Here is a 16,626-nt window from a genome sequence, read left to right on the forward strand (position 1 = left end):
CTGACCATTTCGAATCCCACTGTACCTTCTCCACTATGCAATCCGGTTTCTGAGCTGGTCACGGGTGCACCTCAGCCACGCTCAAGGTCCTAAACGATATCATAACCGCCATCGATAGAAGACAGTACTGTGCAGCCGTCTTCATCGACCTGGCCAAGGCTTTTGACTCTCTCAATCACTTTATTCTTATCGGCAGACTCAACAACCTTGGTTTCTCTAATGACTGCCTCGCCTGGTTCACCAACTACTTCTCAGATAGAGTTCAGTGTGTCAAATCGGAGGGCCTGTTGTCTGTTCCTCTGGCAGCCTCTATTGGGGTGCCACAGGATTCAATTCTCGGGCCGACTCTTTTCTCTGTATATATCAATGATGTCACTTGCTGCGGGTGATTCTTTGATCCACCTCTACGCAGACGACACCATTCACCATTCTGACACCACCCGTAGCACGCGCTCCAGCAGGTATATTTCACTGATCATCCCCAAAGCCAACACCTCCTTTGGCCGCCTTTCCTTCCAGTTCTCTGCTGCCAATGACTGGAACTGATTGCAAAAATCACTGAAGCTGGAGACTTATACCTCGCTCACGAACTTTAAGCATCAGCTGTCAGAGCAGCTTACCGATCGCTGCAGCTGTTCACAGCCCATCTGTAAATAGCCCATCCAACCAACCACCTACTTACCTCAGCTCCATATTTGTTTTTGTTTTTCTGCTCTTTTGCAAACCAGCATCTCTACTTGCACATCTATCACTCGTGTTAATTGCCAAATTGTTATTACTTTGCCACTATGCCTATTTATTGCCTTGCTTCCTTACTTCATTTGCACAGACTGTATACAGATTTTTCTATTGTGTTATTGACTGTACGTCTGCTTATCCCATGTGTAACTCTGTGGTGTCTTTGTCGCACTGCTTTGCTTTATCTTGGCCAGGTCGCAGTTGTAAATGAGAACTTGTTTTCAACTGGCCTACCTGGTTAAATAAAGGTGAAATACAAAATACATCAGAGGTACACAATGTATTTATTAGGGACACCCATTAGCTGCTGCTGAGGCATCAGCTACTCTTCCTGGGGTCCAAACACATTAAGGCACTTACATATAAAACAAAAGATACAACAGTACATCGTATAACATTATTACACCACTACATATTACAATACAAAATGTATAATACCACCATACAACAATATTACAACATAGGTGTGTGTGGAGTACGTGAGCTTGTATGTGTGTCTGTACCTTTTTGTGTGTGTCTTCACGGGCCCAGCTGTTCCATAAGTTGCATTTTTAGCTTTATTTTTTTTATTTTTTAAATCTGATTCTACTGCTTGCATCAGTTACCTGATGTGGAATAGAGTTCCATGTAGTCATGGCTCTGTGTAGTACTGTGCACCTCCCATAGTCTGTTCCGGACTTGGGGACTGTGAAGAGACCTCTGGTGGCATGTCTTGTGGGTTATTTATGGGTGTCCGAGCTGTGTGCTAGTAGTTTAAACAGACAGCTCGGTACAATTCAGCTTGTCAACACTTCTTACAAAAACAAGTAGTGATGAATTAGGTGGCTTCTAACCAACAATGTATCATTTGCTTCTAACAGATGGGATGAGTCTGTTTGCCTTCAAATGATCTCTACCACTTCGAGGGAATGGTTCTCCTTGGCTACAATGCCTGCCTATCAAAATGAAAGTTGTAGTCTGACACATCAGGAAAAGTAGTAATAGCAAGCTTTGTCCAATGCTTAAAAGGATCAGCACCAAAGTCACAAGTCATTCTCATACTGGCCATTTTTTTCGTAGACATCTGAGTAACTTCGTTGCAGTGTCGCTACAGTTCATCTAGCTTAATCATGTTTAGACGTCTCAATGAAATAATAGGCCTACTCTTGGCTTTCCGGAAATATATCGAATGCCAGGAGTTTTCCCTGACCACTATACTCAGTTTGCACTCCCTCCATTTTGTCTCCACACAAACTGTCCGTCATTGTCCGTTGTGGGCTTTATGTCCAGCCTCCATTACTGCTGACCTCGCAGATTCTATTACAAAGTAATGTATCGGTAAAAATAAATAATATCAACCGCAACTTGAATTGCCTGACAGAGCAAAGAGAAGAAAACAATCACACCATCATCGCTGTAGCCCAGGAGCTTTCCAGCGGCCCTGCTCTACTTGTCTCTTCTAGAACCAGCATGGTTAGGCTATTTGGTCAATTGCACTGTGTGGACCTCTACCCACACCATACTTCCTCCCTCACCCCCTTGTGCACCAACTCACCCTCTTGTTTTCTGTTCATGTGAGGATATCCCTTCCAAGTTCCCAAAAGTACCGCTTTCAAGTCCCCGAAAGAAAATGTTGTTGATAAATGGTAGCGTTTATTCTAGTGGTGATGTTGCACGTCATGGTTGCTAGAGTCTATTTTTAGAATGGCCAGAGAGTAGCAGTCAAACCCAGAGTGCGCCGGGTGACCGGTCACTGTGTGTTGGGCAGAGCGGAGTGTTCGTGAATAGATCAGCCAAGCTTTTCAGAAACTGCTGGCCTGGCTGTCATGTGCAGTGAGAGGGGAAGTGTGAATTGTGTATACGTGCCTTAATGTGTGTTTTAGTGATCGAGGGAGCGGTGATGTGAGTGAATATACTGGGTCTCTCACATAGACTGCTATATTGCATTCCAGTTGAGAACACATGGGCCTAGAGACTAATAGCGCTAGGCGTATAAGCCAATTAGAAAACCCTCATCGGGATGGAACTTTGTAGGGGCTGAAAATGACTTTTTCTTTTCAAAGTGTCCGCGGTTCTACTAAGGTGGCTTTGGAGTCTTCTAGCCTAAGTGTCCAAAATGTAGCCTAGCGTAGGGCTAACTGGAAGGCCAGTGGACCGATTCTGGGGGATGAAGGAAGTTTGGGTGACTGATGGCGGAAGGGGGGTCCAGGGAACAAGGCCTTGTGGGGAAAGTACAACTTCACTTCTCTCTGTTGGTAAGGCCTGAAACTGCTAGCCATATCCTTTTGGGGAGGCTATGTTTCTCAAGATTTATTAGTTTTGGTCTTGTCTTTCCTCTTAAATCACTTTAATCCACATTCAACATTTTTGTTGCGACAGTACACTGACTCCATGATTAGCCTTAGCCTGTTTTAACGGTCTTCTACATTCTCATAGGCTGCTCCTTCACCTTTCAAAGTCCTATTGTCAACACTGGACCGTCAGAATAAAAGTAGAACAGCCCAGTTGCCTCAATTAATGCTCGGTTCTCCTGTTTTGTTTGTTTGGGTCTAGTTTTGCTATAGTGCCAAGTTTTTGTGGCAAGTCTTCAAAGCTAATATGCAAATCACGGAGTGGTTTTCATTCAAAAGTAGTAGCTTGATCATAATTCAGTCTTGTTAAATATGTGATCACTTCCAATAGAGGTTAATACAAAATGCAGAAACTAACATTTTATTAGCCTTGGGCCTAGGCTATGGGATTTGTTTCATTGTGAATCATAGACTCTTCATTTAATTCTCATGTTGTGGTTTGTCATGGCGTGTATGCTGAAAATGTTTTTTTTGACCTTGTGCCTTTCTCTACAATGTTACTAATCAGTTTGCCAGTATGGATTTGACTAAAGGACAGTCTTGGACACAACTCAAAATGTAGCCTAAGCTACAGTGCCTTCAGAATGTATTCACAGCCCTTGACTTTTTCCACGTTTTGTTGTGTTACAGCCTGAATTCAGTATTAAATGTGTATGTTTTTGTCTCACCCATCTACACACAATACCCCATAATGACAAAGTGAAAACATGTTTTTAGAAACAAGGGGTATGAATACTTTCTGAAGGCGCTGTCAGATTACATGTTGTCAGAAATAATTGATGTAATCCCATCTTTTCTAATTAGGCCCAGGTAAGCTGTTTTACAGGGAATTTCAGGCAAGTAGCCTACCAGGAGTACCAAAACAACTCTCAATATTGATTTGTTTTCTGTAGGCCTAGTATTACTGTTATAACCCCAGACCCGTCTTAGTGACAAAACAGCATAGAAAGAGTTTTGAAACCCCATAAATAGGAACTCCATATAAGGTGGGTCAATGCATCATCATGAGTAGTTAAAGGAAATGACATCGCCATATTGTTTTGTTGGGTGTGTAATGACGGACCTTGATCTTCCTCAGAGCAGTGGATCTTTTAACCTATAATAATTAATCAACGCTCTCGCATATTCCAAGGGTCAAGAAAGCTTGTTTAAAACACTTAGGCTAGCTGCTTGGCATCTCGGTTTAGCGTGACAAGATTTTAGAGTGGACATGATCCTGGTAAGGTAAATGGTATGTTGTATTCTGCCAACAAACTTGGATAGCCTACTAGGCTATATTATCCTAGGTATTGTAAAAAGTTGATTGCATGGTAGTCTAGCTCGATTGTTGTGTTTGCTTTTAACCATGTAAAAGCACATAGGAAGAAACAACAAGTGAAAGCAATATGGAAGTAGCCCACAGGGGAGTGTAGCTTATAGGGAGGAAGAGAGACGAGTATAGCCTACCTTGTTATTAAACGACAACAAATTGCATTGATATTGTTTGCCTTTCATGAGGTCTCAAAACGTGTTACACAATTTGCAGTCGGAGCCTAGACTAGGCCTTATGTATTCTCAATTCAAGAACATTGATTGGTAGAGAATTGCGTAAACGTTGGGTAAGAATTGCCCCTTGACCCACTTTCTCTCCCGCTCTCCCCCCCCACCCTCCTCTCTCTCTCCTGCTCTATCTCTCTCTCCCTCCACCTCCAGTCCCAGACCATGAACTACGTGGGGCAGTTGGCAGAGTCGGTGTTTGTGACGGTGAAGGAGCTGTACCGGGGCCTGAACCCAGCCACGCTCACGGGGGGCATCGATGTCATCGTGGTGCGCCAGCCCGACGGCAGCCTCCAGTGCTCCCCGTTCCACGTGCGCTTCGGCAAGCTGGGGGTGCTGCGCTCCAAAGAAAAAGTGGTGAGTATGGAGAAGACTGAAGGTGTGTGGTGTAGCCTACACCTGATGGGTGCATGTACAGTGCCTTCAGAAAGTGTTCACAGCCCTTGACTTTTTCCACATTTTGTTGTGTTCCAGCCTGAATTTAAAATGGATTAAATTGAGATGTTTTTTGTCAGTGGCCTACACACAATACCCCATAATGTCAAAGTGGAAGCATGTTTTTAGACATTTTTACAATAAATGAAGAGCTGAAATGTCTTGAGTCAATAAGTATTCAATCCCTTTTTTATGGCAAGCCTAAATCAGTTCAGGAGTAAAAAATGTGCTTAACAAGTCACATAAGTTACATGGACTCTGTGTGCAATAATAGTGTTTAACATAATTTTTTTGAATGACATACAATACACACACACTATCTGTAAGGTCCTTCAGTTGAGCAGGTGCCACAAAGAGGGACTTGGGAAAATTGCTGTTGGCTCAGAACAGGGCAGCGCGGCTGGCCCTTAAAAGTTTACGGAGAGCTAACATTAATGACATGCATGTCAGTCTCTCATGGCTCAGAGTGGAAGAGAGATTGACTTCCTCATTACTTGTTTTTGTAAGAGGTGTTGACAAGCTGAAGGTACCGAGCCTTCTGTTTTTAAAATACTAGCACACAGCTCGGACACACATGCATACCCCACAAGACATGCCACCAGAGGTCTCTTCACAGTCCCCAAGTCCAGAACAGACAATGGGAGGCACACAGTACTTCATAGAGCCATGACTACATGGAACTCTATTCCATATCAGGTAACTGATGCAAGCAGTAGAATCAGATTTAAAAAGCAGGTACCATAACACCTTATGGAACAGTGTTGCATGCTGAAGTTATTAATTACACTTTGGATGGTGTATCACTACACCCAGTCAGTACAAAGATACAGGTGTCCTTCCTAACTCAGTTGCCAGAGAGGAAGGAAACCCCTCAGGAGTTTCACCATGAGGCCAATGGTGACTTAGAGTTTAATGGCTGTGATAGGAGAGAACTGAGGATGGATCAACAACATTGTAGTTATTATTGTGGAGTAACCTAAATGACATAGTGAAAAAATGGAAGCCTGTACAGAAGAATAAAAATATTCCAAAACATGCATCCTGTTTGTAATAAGGCACTAAAGTAAAACTGCAAAAACTGTGGCAAAGAAAGGACTTTGGCCTGAATACAAAGCATTATGTTTGGGGCAAATCCATGACTACGTCGTGTTATGGGTATGCTTGTCATCGGCAAGGACTAGGTAGTTTTTTTATTTTTATAAAAAGAAACAGAATCGATCTAAGCACGGGCAAAATCCTAGAGGAAAATCTGGTTGTCTGCTTTCCGACAGACACTGGGAGGCAAATTCACCTTTCAGCAGGACAAGAACCTAAAACACAAAGTCAAATATACACTGGATTTGCTTACCAAGACGACATTGAATGTTCCTGAGAGGTCTAGTTACAGTTTTGACTTAAATCAGCTTAAAAATCTATGGCAAGACTTGATCATTGCTATACAGCCATTTTCAACAATCAACTTCTCAGAGCTTGAAGAATTAAAATAATTATAATAATGTGCAAATATTGTACAATCCAGGTGTCCAAAGCTCTTAGAGACTTAACCAGAAAGACTCAGCTGTAATCGCTGCCAAAGGTGAATTTATTTATTTATTTTATACGTGTTGACTCGGGGGTGTGAATACTTATGTAAATGAGGTATTTCATTTTCAATCAATTTGCTACAATTTCTAAAGACATGTTTTCACTTTGTCGTTATGTGTAGATGGGTGAGAAAACAAATACATTTGAATAAATGTTGAATTCAGGCTGTAACACAACTAAATGTGAAGTTCGTCAAGGGGTATGAATACTTTCTGAAGGCACTGTATATAAGCAGATAAATACACATTCAGATCAACATACACGCACCCTCTTTCTTACCCTTTCACTTAAACATACCCTTTTTCACGCTCTCTCTTAAACAAACACACACATTGACTGTGTTGCAGGTGGACATTGAGATCAATGGGGAGCCAGTTTACCTGCAAATGAAGCTGGGGGACAATGGAGAAGCTTTCTTTGTGGAGGAAAATGAGGATTTTGAGGTTTGTAAAATAAAAAACATATTTGATCCTGTAGGTCTGTTCATTAGTGGAGGTTAACCTCTTTTTGTTGACGTGTTAAGCTAGTAGGAAAGGTGATGTAGCCTGTTTTGTTTATTCTTTGGCTTATTGACAATGTACAATGCCTATCATAAGCATTCACCCCCCCCCCCCCCCCCCCTTGAAACTCTTCACATTTTATTGTCACAAAGTGGGATTATAATCTATTTACTTGTCATTTTTGGTCAATGGTCTACACCAAATACTTTAGTGTCAAAGTGGAAGAATAATGATCTAACATTAGTTAAGGATGAATGAAAAATAAAACACTAGTATACCTTGATTAGATAAGTATTCACCCCCATAGTCAGTACATGTTAGAAATACCTTTGGCAGCGATTACAGCTGTGTGTCTTATTAGGTTAATTGTTACGATCATCGTTAGAGCAGTTTTCAAGTCTTGCCATAGATTTTCAAGACGATTTCTTAAGTCAAAACTGGAAGTAGGCCACTCGAACATTCAATGTCTTCTTGGTAATTAACTCCAGTGTAGATTTGGCCTTGTGTTGTAGGCTATTGTCCTGCTGAAAGGTGAATTCCTCTCCCAGTGTCTGGTGTAAAGCAGACTGAGGAAGGTTTTCCTCTAGAATTTTGCTTGTGCTTAGGTCCATCCCATTTATTTTATCCTGAAAAACTCCCCGGTCTTTGCTAATGTCAAGCATACCCATACCATGATGCAGATACCACCATGCTTGAAAAGGAGGCAGTTACTCAGTGACGTGTTGAGTTGGATTTGCCCTAAACATAAGGCTTTGTATTTAGGCTCAAAATTATATATTTAAATTATTTTTTGTATTATTACATTAGTGCCTTGTTAAATACAGGATGCATGTTTTGGAATATTTGTATTCTGTATTTTATTATAATTATATAATTTTCTTGTGGAGTCACAGTAATGTCCCATCACAGCCATTGAACTAAAGTCACCAATGGGCTCATGGTGACATCCCTGAGCAGTTTCCTTCCTGTCCTTCAGTTCGGAAGGACGACTATCTTTGTCTGGGTGGTTTAATACATCATCCACAGCCAACTTATTAACTTGACCATGCTTAAAGAGATATTCAATGTCTGATTTCTTCCCTTTCAGTCAGTCACTCGGTATAACATACTATGGGAAGTCAACAACCAATCAAATTCACCTGAAGAAAATGAAAAACGGCCAATGAATTCAGAGCCAGCCCTGGGAAGCCCCGCCTGCCTGTCTGTAACACTGGGGCTTGCATTCATTTCATCAATTCTTTAGCTCGCCTGAAGGAGAACATGTCACTCAATTTACTAACATTTCAAGCACACGGACTACTAGATTTGGCTCTGACTTAGGTGTCTGTTAGTGGGGAAGCGAGTACTCGTCCCCTAGATGTTTTGGGTCTTGGTATTAGTTTTTGTGTTTTCTAAAAGCTAACTACTTTCTGCTTTGCTTGTGTAGGTAACGCTTCCTTGCTTGGGTAGGATTTGTTTTTGCCAAAAGCCTACCACTTCTGCTCTGCTTGTGTAGCCAGTGCTTCCTTGCTTGAGTAAGATGGCCAAGTGGTAAGAGTATAAAAAGGCTAACCAGACAGATTTGAACCTCTGACCATGCCCTAGGGCATGTGGTTTTACAATGGAAATTCAAGATACTCACAAGTGCTGTCTTGCTTGCCTGGGGTTGGAAACGCTCAGGCTGCCTTGACTCGGACCAGTTCGTGTGACCGGTGTCAGCGTACAAGAGTCTGAACTCTGTCGATGACTTCTTAGGAAGATTGGTGTTACTGGAGAAGGCCCTCTCTATTAAAAGAAAAAAACAGTGTACGACGGCATCAGGGTTGCCTGAGATGGGGAGAGAAGGTCTGTTTGTTGTCGGAGTTGTTCCCCGCCTGTCATGCAGGGGACTGGTGTTCAATTACCAGATGGGCATCCCAACTAGGCTTGGGCGATACCCCAGTATATGGTATATTTCGTAATACCGATGCTATGGTATGTAGTACCAGTCAAGAGTTTGAACACACCTACTCATTCAAGGGTTTTTCTTTATTTTGACTGTTTCCTGCATTGTAGAATAATAGTGAAGACATCAAAACTATGAAATAACACATATGGAATCATATAGTAACCAAAAAAAGTGTTAAACAAATCAAATATATTTTAGGTTCTTCAAAGTAGCTTCCCTTTGCCTTGATGACAGCTTTGTGGACTCTTGGCATTCTCTCAACCAGCTTCACATGGAATGCCACATGCTGAGCACTTGTTGGCTGGTTTTCCTTCACTCTGCGGTCCCACTCATCCCAAACCATCCCAATTGGGTTGAGGTCGGGTGATTGTGGAGGCTCGGTCATCTGATGCAGCTCTCATCATTCTCCTTCTTTGTCATATAGTCTATTTTTATATATATATATTTTTTTATTTTTTTTATTTCACCTTTATTTAACCAGGTAGGCTAGTTGAGAACAAGTTCTCATTTACAACTGTGACCTGGCCAAGATAAAGCAAAGCAGTGTGACAGACAACAACAGTTACACATGGAGTAAACAATAAACAAGCCAATAACACAATAAACAAGTCAATGACACAGTAGAAAAAAAGAAAGTCTATATACAGTGTGTGCAAAAGGCATGAGGAGTTAGGCAATAAATAGGCCATAGGAGTGAATAATTACAATTTAGCAGATTAACACTGGAGTGATAAATGAGCATATGATGATGTACAAGTAGAAATACTGGTGTGCAAAAGAGCAGAAAAGTAAATAAAAACAGTATGGGGATGAGGTAGGTAGATTGGGTGGGCAATTTACAGATGGACTATGTACAGCTGCAGCAATCGGTTAGCAGCTCAGGTAGCTGATGTTTAAAGTCTCCACCATGTGTGGAGAAAGCGTGAATACAATGACATTCTAGATGATTCTGTGCTTCCAACTTTGTGGCAACAGTTTGAGGAAGGCCCTTTCCTATTTCAGCATGACAATGACCCCGTGCAAAAAACGAGGTCCATACAGAAATGATTTGTCAAGATCGGTGTGGAAGACTTGACTGGCCTGCACAGAGCCCTGACCTCAACCCAATCGAACACCTTTGGGATGAATTGGAACGCCGACTGCGAGCCAGGCCAAATCGCCCAACATCAGTGTCCGAACGAGTGCTCTTGTGGCTGAATGGAAGCAAGTCCCTGCAGCAAAGCCTTCCCAGAAGAGTGGAAACTGTTATAGCAGCAAAGGGGACCCAACTACAAGATAATGCCCATGATTTTGTAATGAGACGGTTGACGAGCAGGTGTCCACATACATTTGGTCATGTAGTGTATTTCAATCCCACTTTGTCATGCAACAAAATGTGAAAGAATCCAAGGGGGTGAATACTTATGATACCCACTGTATGTGTAGCCTAGTACATTAACACAACTAATTTGTATTTTAGTTGTGCCTTAATTTTCTCCCCTTCATCCCCAGTCCAGAGTGCCAGCCCACCTCTGCACGTCGCCCATCCTCATCGAGCTCCCGGAAGGGGCCGAGGAGACCTTCGAAGGCCCCCCCACTTCCGGTAGCACACGCAGGAAAAAGCGGCGGCGCAAACGCATACGCTCCGACTCCCACCTAAGAGATGATGGCAGCTCCTCGTCCGACGAGAGGGAGAGAGAGCGGGAGCAGATGGAACAGGAGAGCCCTTCCAAAGAAGAGCCCACCACACCCATGCTCGCCAGGTCAATGTCAACTCCTGTTGAAAACATTAATTCTATTGGTTAAGAATGACTATTCTATTGGATTCATTGTGCTGGCCGATCTAAATCAAACACACCTCCAAGTTTTAGGCGAAAAAGACAAATGCATTTAACCCAGGTCCTATTGTTAGATATAGCATTCGGTATATGGCTTTGAATGATCAGATTTTATGTTCTGATATATCCTGTGGCTGGCTCTTTTGTCTCCCTAACAGTAAGTCGGTGTACTTCTCACTGTCTGAGCAACCGTATGAAGAGTTGGGGGCCGTGCAGACCAGGGACGTACACCCTCACTCCGAGGGAGAGTGGTCCCCCTCAGAGAGCAGGTCAGACAACTTACCATCTAAGCCTTATGTATTGGTTTTCCTCCGGTGTAATTTATTATTTTGACCTCTCACTTAGAAACGTGACCTGTGGATTGCACATGTAATTTTGACTTGGGAGCACCGGTCCCCTCTCAGATAATCCATTGAATGGCGCACATGGGTACATCTATATTGTTGTTTCCAGTCCGGTGCACTCAGGCTGTCAAACCGTTCCAAACTGAAAACCTATTTTTACCGAGGTAGAACACATTTTGGCTCGTTTTGAAGAGTGGTACTAAATTGAGTAAACTCATGCAAGCCCAGGTGTTATAGCTATAGGAAGGCGGGGCTTCTGAGGGTGGGGTCTGCATTGTATTCATTCTAGCACAGTTTCACAGGACGCTTTTTTTAAGAGTCCACACAAATGAATCATCATAAGTAAGGAACTATGATAACAGTTCAAATAAACCTGATATAATTGGTAAAAAAAAACATTTGTCAAAGAAAATGTATTATTTGCAGAATGGATCAGATGAGATGGAGGTCATTACCACAAAATAAATGAATAGGGACATTTTAGGTGTGACGCATAATATTTGTTATTCCATCGAGGTGTGCTACGGTTTTAAAAAAGGTTGGAAGCCACTGCTTGGGAACCACTGCTCTAAGGGGGTGTTTCCTGGACACAGATTAAAAGAATAATCCCCCCAAAACCACAATTTCCTGTACAGTGTTAAATAACACTATGTGAGAACAATATTTTTTTTGTGAAGAAATGTTTCACTTTGTCGTTATACAATATTAACACTTATAATAGGGGTCGTTATACAAAAATAATAGGGGTTGACATGATTTCTTTATCACTACCCCTTCCTATGTCCCCCATACATACTTTTGACACCTACTCATTCCAGGGTTTTTCTTAATTTGTACTATTTCCTACGTTGTAGAATAATAATGACGACATCAAAACTATGAAATAACACATATGGAATCATGTAGTAACCAAAAAAAGTGTTAAACAAATCAAAATATATTTGAAATTCTACAAAGTAGCCACCCTTTGCCTTGATGACATCATTGCAGAACTTGACATTCTCTCAACCAGCTTCTTGAGGTAGTCACTTGGAATGCATTTCAATAAACAGGTGTGCCTTGTTGAAAGTTAATTTGTGGAATTTCTTTCCTTAATGCGTTTGAGCCAATCAGGTGTGTTGTGACAAGGTAGGGTTGGTATACAGAAAATAGCCCTATTTGGTAAAAGACCAAGTCCATATTATGGCAAGAACAGCTCAAATAAGCAAAGAGAAACTACAGTTAGTGATTTATTTAGAATTCAAGGCACACTTAACCAGCGTGGCTACCACAGCATTCTGCAGCGATAAGCCATCCCATCTGGTTTGCGCTTAGTGGGACTATCATTTGTTTAACAACAGGACAATGACTCAAAACACACCTCCAGGCTGTGTAAGGGCTATTTGACCAAGGAGAGTGATGGAGTGCAGCATCAGATGACCTGGTGTCTACAATCACCCGACCTCAACCCAATTAAGATGGTTTGGGATGAGTTGGACCGCAGAGTGAAGGAAAAGAAGCTAACAATTGCTCAGCATATGTGGGAACTCCTTCAAAACTGTTGGAAAAGCATTCATCATGAAGCTGGTTGAGACAATGCCGAGTGTTCAAAGCTGTCATCAAGGCAAAGGGTGGCTATTTGAAGAATCTCAGATATATTTTGATTTGTTTAACTTTTTTTGGTTACTACATGATTCCATGTGTTATTTCATAGTCTTGATGTCTTCGCTATTATTCTACAATGTAGTAACAATAAAGGAAAAACCCTTGAATGAGTAGGTGTCCAAACTTTTGACTGGTACTGTACATCTAAGGTCCCTCAGTCGAGTATTGAATTTCAAGCACAGATTCAACTACAAAGACCAGGGAGCTTATCAAAGTGTATTATTCAACCCAAAAAAACAACAAAGTTAGTCGTGCTTTTGAACTGAGCTGCTGGACAGGAAGGTAACTGCTCAAGGATGTCACAATGAGGCTGACGGTGCTTTTAAAACTGCTTCAGAGTTCAATTGCTGTGAAGGGAGAACTGGGGATGGATCAACCACCTTGTAGTTACTCCACAATAATGACCGAAATGACAGAGGTGACAAGAATACAAATATTCCAAAACATGTATCCTGTATACAACAGGGCACTAAAGTAATACTGCAAAAAAAACACAGCAAAGAAATACTTTTTTTTGTTGTTTTTTTTTGTCCTAATTTCAAAGCATGATGTTTGGGGCATATCCAACACATCACTGAGTTAACTGCCTCCTTATTTTCAAGCATGGTGGAGGCTGCATGGTATGGGTATGCTTGGCATCGGCAAAGACAGACACTTTTAGGATAACAAGAAACGAGACGGAGCTAAGCACAGGCAAAATCCTAGAGGAAAACCTGCTTCAGTCTGCTTTACACCAGACACTGGGAGATTAATTCACCATTTCAGCAGGACAATAACTTACAACACAAGGCTAGCTAGTAACATTAGCATATCAAACATGAACGTTTACCACTCATGCAAGTATTTAAAGTACAGTTTCATCATTTTTAAAGTTACTTGAGATCAAACCAGGCTTCATTATATTGTATGAGGTAAATGCAAAATTGCGACTGAAATGTTGATTATTCCCCTGGTGAGTTGATCAGCTTCTTGCTGCAAGCTTCTTGCTTGGACGGTGGCTCAAAGCAGCCAAGGGGGGGAAACACCCCTGCTAAAGCATTCGTATCAAACTTTATTTGTCACATGCGCCGAATACAACAAGTGTAGACCTGACCATGAAATGCTTACTTACAAGCCCTTAGCCAACAGTGCAGTTCAAGAAGAGTTAAGAAAATATTTACCAAATAAACTAAACTAAAAAAAAAACTTTTTGACTGCGCATGAATTTATTTTATTACTCTGCCATTTTTAAAGTCATGCCCCCCTCCCTCCTTGACATTTCCTAAATGAGTCTAAATGACACGCTGCCGTTTAGAATCGTAATATCACAAATAGACCTGGAGTTATAACCAGTTTTAGGAGGGAATGTCATTATTTTAACGGTACCTTTTACCTTTCTTTGGCGAAACCATGTCACGGGATGGCTTCAAGAGAGATCATGCGTTGCCTCAGTTTTGATGACAAAGAACAGTTGAACAAAGATTCGATTGAACAGTTGAATTTTTGTTTTTAAATATAGCCTACAGCGACAAACTAATGATTTTATTTTAAATTAAGAAAAAAAAATGTATTCTAATGTTACCTAACACCATGAGTACAACCCAATTTATAATTTTAGCGATAGCATATATGAAATGTATTAATTAATTACACTGAGAATGTTGCAGTCAGAATGACTGCTCGTTAGCTTGAAGGGGGGGTCCCTCGAGGCCCAGCAGTTCTAGTGTTAAAGATGCAGCAACAATTTCAGAATGTAACTCAATAAACAAGTCTCAAATATAATGACAATGTCAATACATTTCAGCTGTTTCAAAAACATTGCTCTGCTATTAGTATTTTTACGATGTGAATGTTCGGCTTAACAAGACTTATTTTTACACTGCACTGCTTAGAGGGTGAGCAACTATCGGGCAATTGCCGTGTGCGACCTCCGGAGGTAGCGTTTGAGACGTCAGAAATGCAGGAATCTCTAATTTAGGCTAATCTGTGTCCAAGAAACCAAATTTTCTTTCTCTTTCACCCTCTCTGCGTCTGTCCCCCTCATTCTCTCTCAAGTTGTTGAACTCTCTGTTCTTGTCACTTTTTTTCCCTACTGTCTTTCTCCCACTCTCTTAAAATAGGAAAAGCACACATCTGAGGTTACTTGTTGCAGGTGCGTGGGAATTATATGATGATAACTTAATAGAAAAAAAATAACCTGCAAACTGCGCTTGCCGGTATCAGTTATGTTTATTTAGCTTATGTATGCATGGCCTTTTTTAGAGCTTTGCTCTCTTTCTCTCGCTCTCTTTATCTTCTCTCTCTTCTCTGTCTCACTCTCTTTTGGTTTCTCTCTCTCTCTCTGAAGAACAGTTTCTCTGTCTTCTGTTTCAATCTCTCCTATTAATGAAGCCTCTCTGTGTCTCCTCTCTGTCTCTAGTGTGTTCTATAGTCGTCCTTCCTCCCCCAAGAGTGACTCCGAGCTGCTGGTGAAGCCTCAGGAGTCCTCAGGGCCTCAGATGCAGTGGAACTGGGGTGGCTTTCCCAAGGTATGATATATAACCGAGCACACTGGTGTCGTAACAGGACGTACAGGTGTCGTAACAGGACGTACAGGTGTCGTAAGTTGATGTAGAAAGTTTGTACTGAAGAAATTCATAACCACACTGCTTTGTTTTCCCTGCTCCCTCTAGATGTGTTTGGCGGAGAGGGGGACGGTGGAGATGCAGCGCGTCTCCCCTGGCATCCACTGCTCGGACAGCTCCCACTTTCGCACCATCCAGTGGCAGGACTCCTTCGACATGGGCCAGGAGCCCGGTTTCAGCTGTGGCCGAGCGAGCAGTAGCGTGACGGTGGTGGTCAGGCCCAAACCCAGGACCGGACCAGCGGTCCCACCCACAGAGAGTTCCCCCATAGACCTGGAGAGAACCTCAAAGAGAACCTCCAGCCCATATCACCCCACCGCAGAGCCACTGACTTTAGCATCATTAGCGATGGCTAGCATAGACTCTTCCCAGGCTCCAGGGCATACAAAAAAGCAGCCACAAGTAGAGACCCTGCAGGCAGGGGAGGAGGGAGCCAAGGAGTCTGCATCCAACCTGGAGCTGAAAGAGGCAAGAACCTCCCTGGCTAACACAGTTAGCATTGCTAATGTAGGAAATGCTGATGGCCTAGCTAGCGAAGGAAGCATAGGCGATGTTGAATGTGTAGCTAACACATTTAGCCTAATTGAAAACGACTGCATAGACACACACATCCCATCCAAAAAAGGTAGCAAAGCCGGCACAGACAGGCTAGCTAGCAACAGCATAGCTACTTTAGCAAACACTGCTAGCTTACCTGACGCTGCTAGCTTAGCCAATGCAGCTAGTTTAGCCAGTGTAGCAGGTCCCAACATTATCACAGAGTCTCTCGATAGGATAGAACACCCAGACCAGCACAGTGCCTTACCAGAAACCAATGGACAGGGGTTTGCAGAAGGAGTTATGGTGAGTGAGGGCAACAGCGGGATCAAGCCCTGCACCGAGGGAGGGGAAGAGATGGAGATCAAATCTGTTATGACGGACAGAGCCACAGAGGGCTCCCTGACCAATCAGGCTGCGGAGAGTATTGGAGTGACAGACATGGGAGCCACTGAGGCTCTGGGGGAGGAGCATTCTGGCTCAGCAGTCACAACGGGCAAAGCAGAGCACAGAGACAAGAAGAAAGGTGAGAACTCTGGGAGAAACAGATCTACCCATGCTCAATTCCAAATGAACACAGGTATAAGCATTATGTTAATAGATTCAAGAGGATTTGTGTTGTTTTTGACCT

The 16,626-nt window shown here is 42.3% G+C and overlaps 1 protein-coding gene across 5 annotated transcripts in view; it reads left to right on the forward strand.

The window, feature by feature from the left end:
* Window positions 1-16,626, forward strand: part of zgc:123305 (SMP2 and LNS2 domain-containing protein) — a 58,342-nt gene that overhangs the window by 24,508 nt on the left and 17,208 nt on the right. For 3 of the 5 annotated variants that reach the window (XM_014132086.3, XM_014132084.3, XM_014132085.3), the window contains exons 2-7: window positions 4,761-4,961; window positions 6,971-7,066; window positions 10,542-10,792; window positions 11,026-11,136; window positions 15,254-15,362; window positions 15,507-16,521. In XM_014132086.3, the coding sequence (XP_013987561.3) occupies window positions 4,770-4,961; window positions 6,971-7,066; window positions 10,542-10,792; window positions 11,026-11,136; window positions 15,254-15,362; window positions 15,507-16,521 (1,774 nt within the window). In that variant the 5' untranslated portion in view covers window positions 4,761-4,769. Of the gene's footprint in view, window positions 1-4,099; window positions 4,300-4,760; window positions 4,962-6,970; window positions 7,067-10,541; window positions 10,793-11,025; window positions 11,137-15,253; window positions 15,363-15,506; window positions 16,522-16,626 lie in introns of those variants that run through there. The other 2 variants (XM_014132083.3, XM_045691441.2) reach the window with 2 other exon arrangements.

The sequence above is a fragment of the Salmo salar genome, chromosome 12 (assembly GCF_965601325.2).
Source record: "Salmo salar chromosome 12, fSalSal1, whole genome shotgun sequence".
Classification (NCBI taxonomy): domain Eukaryota; kingdom Metazoa; phylum Chordata; class Actinopteri; order Salmoniformes; family Salmonidae; genus Salmo; species Salmo salar.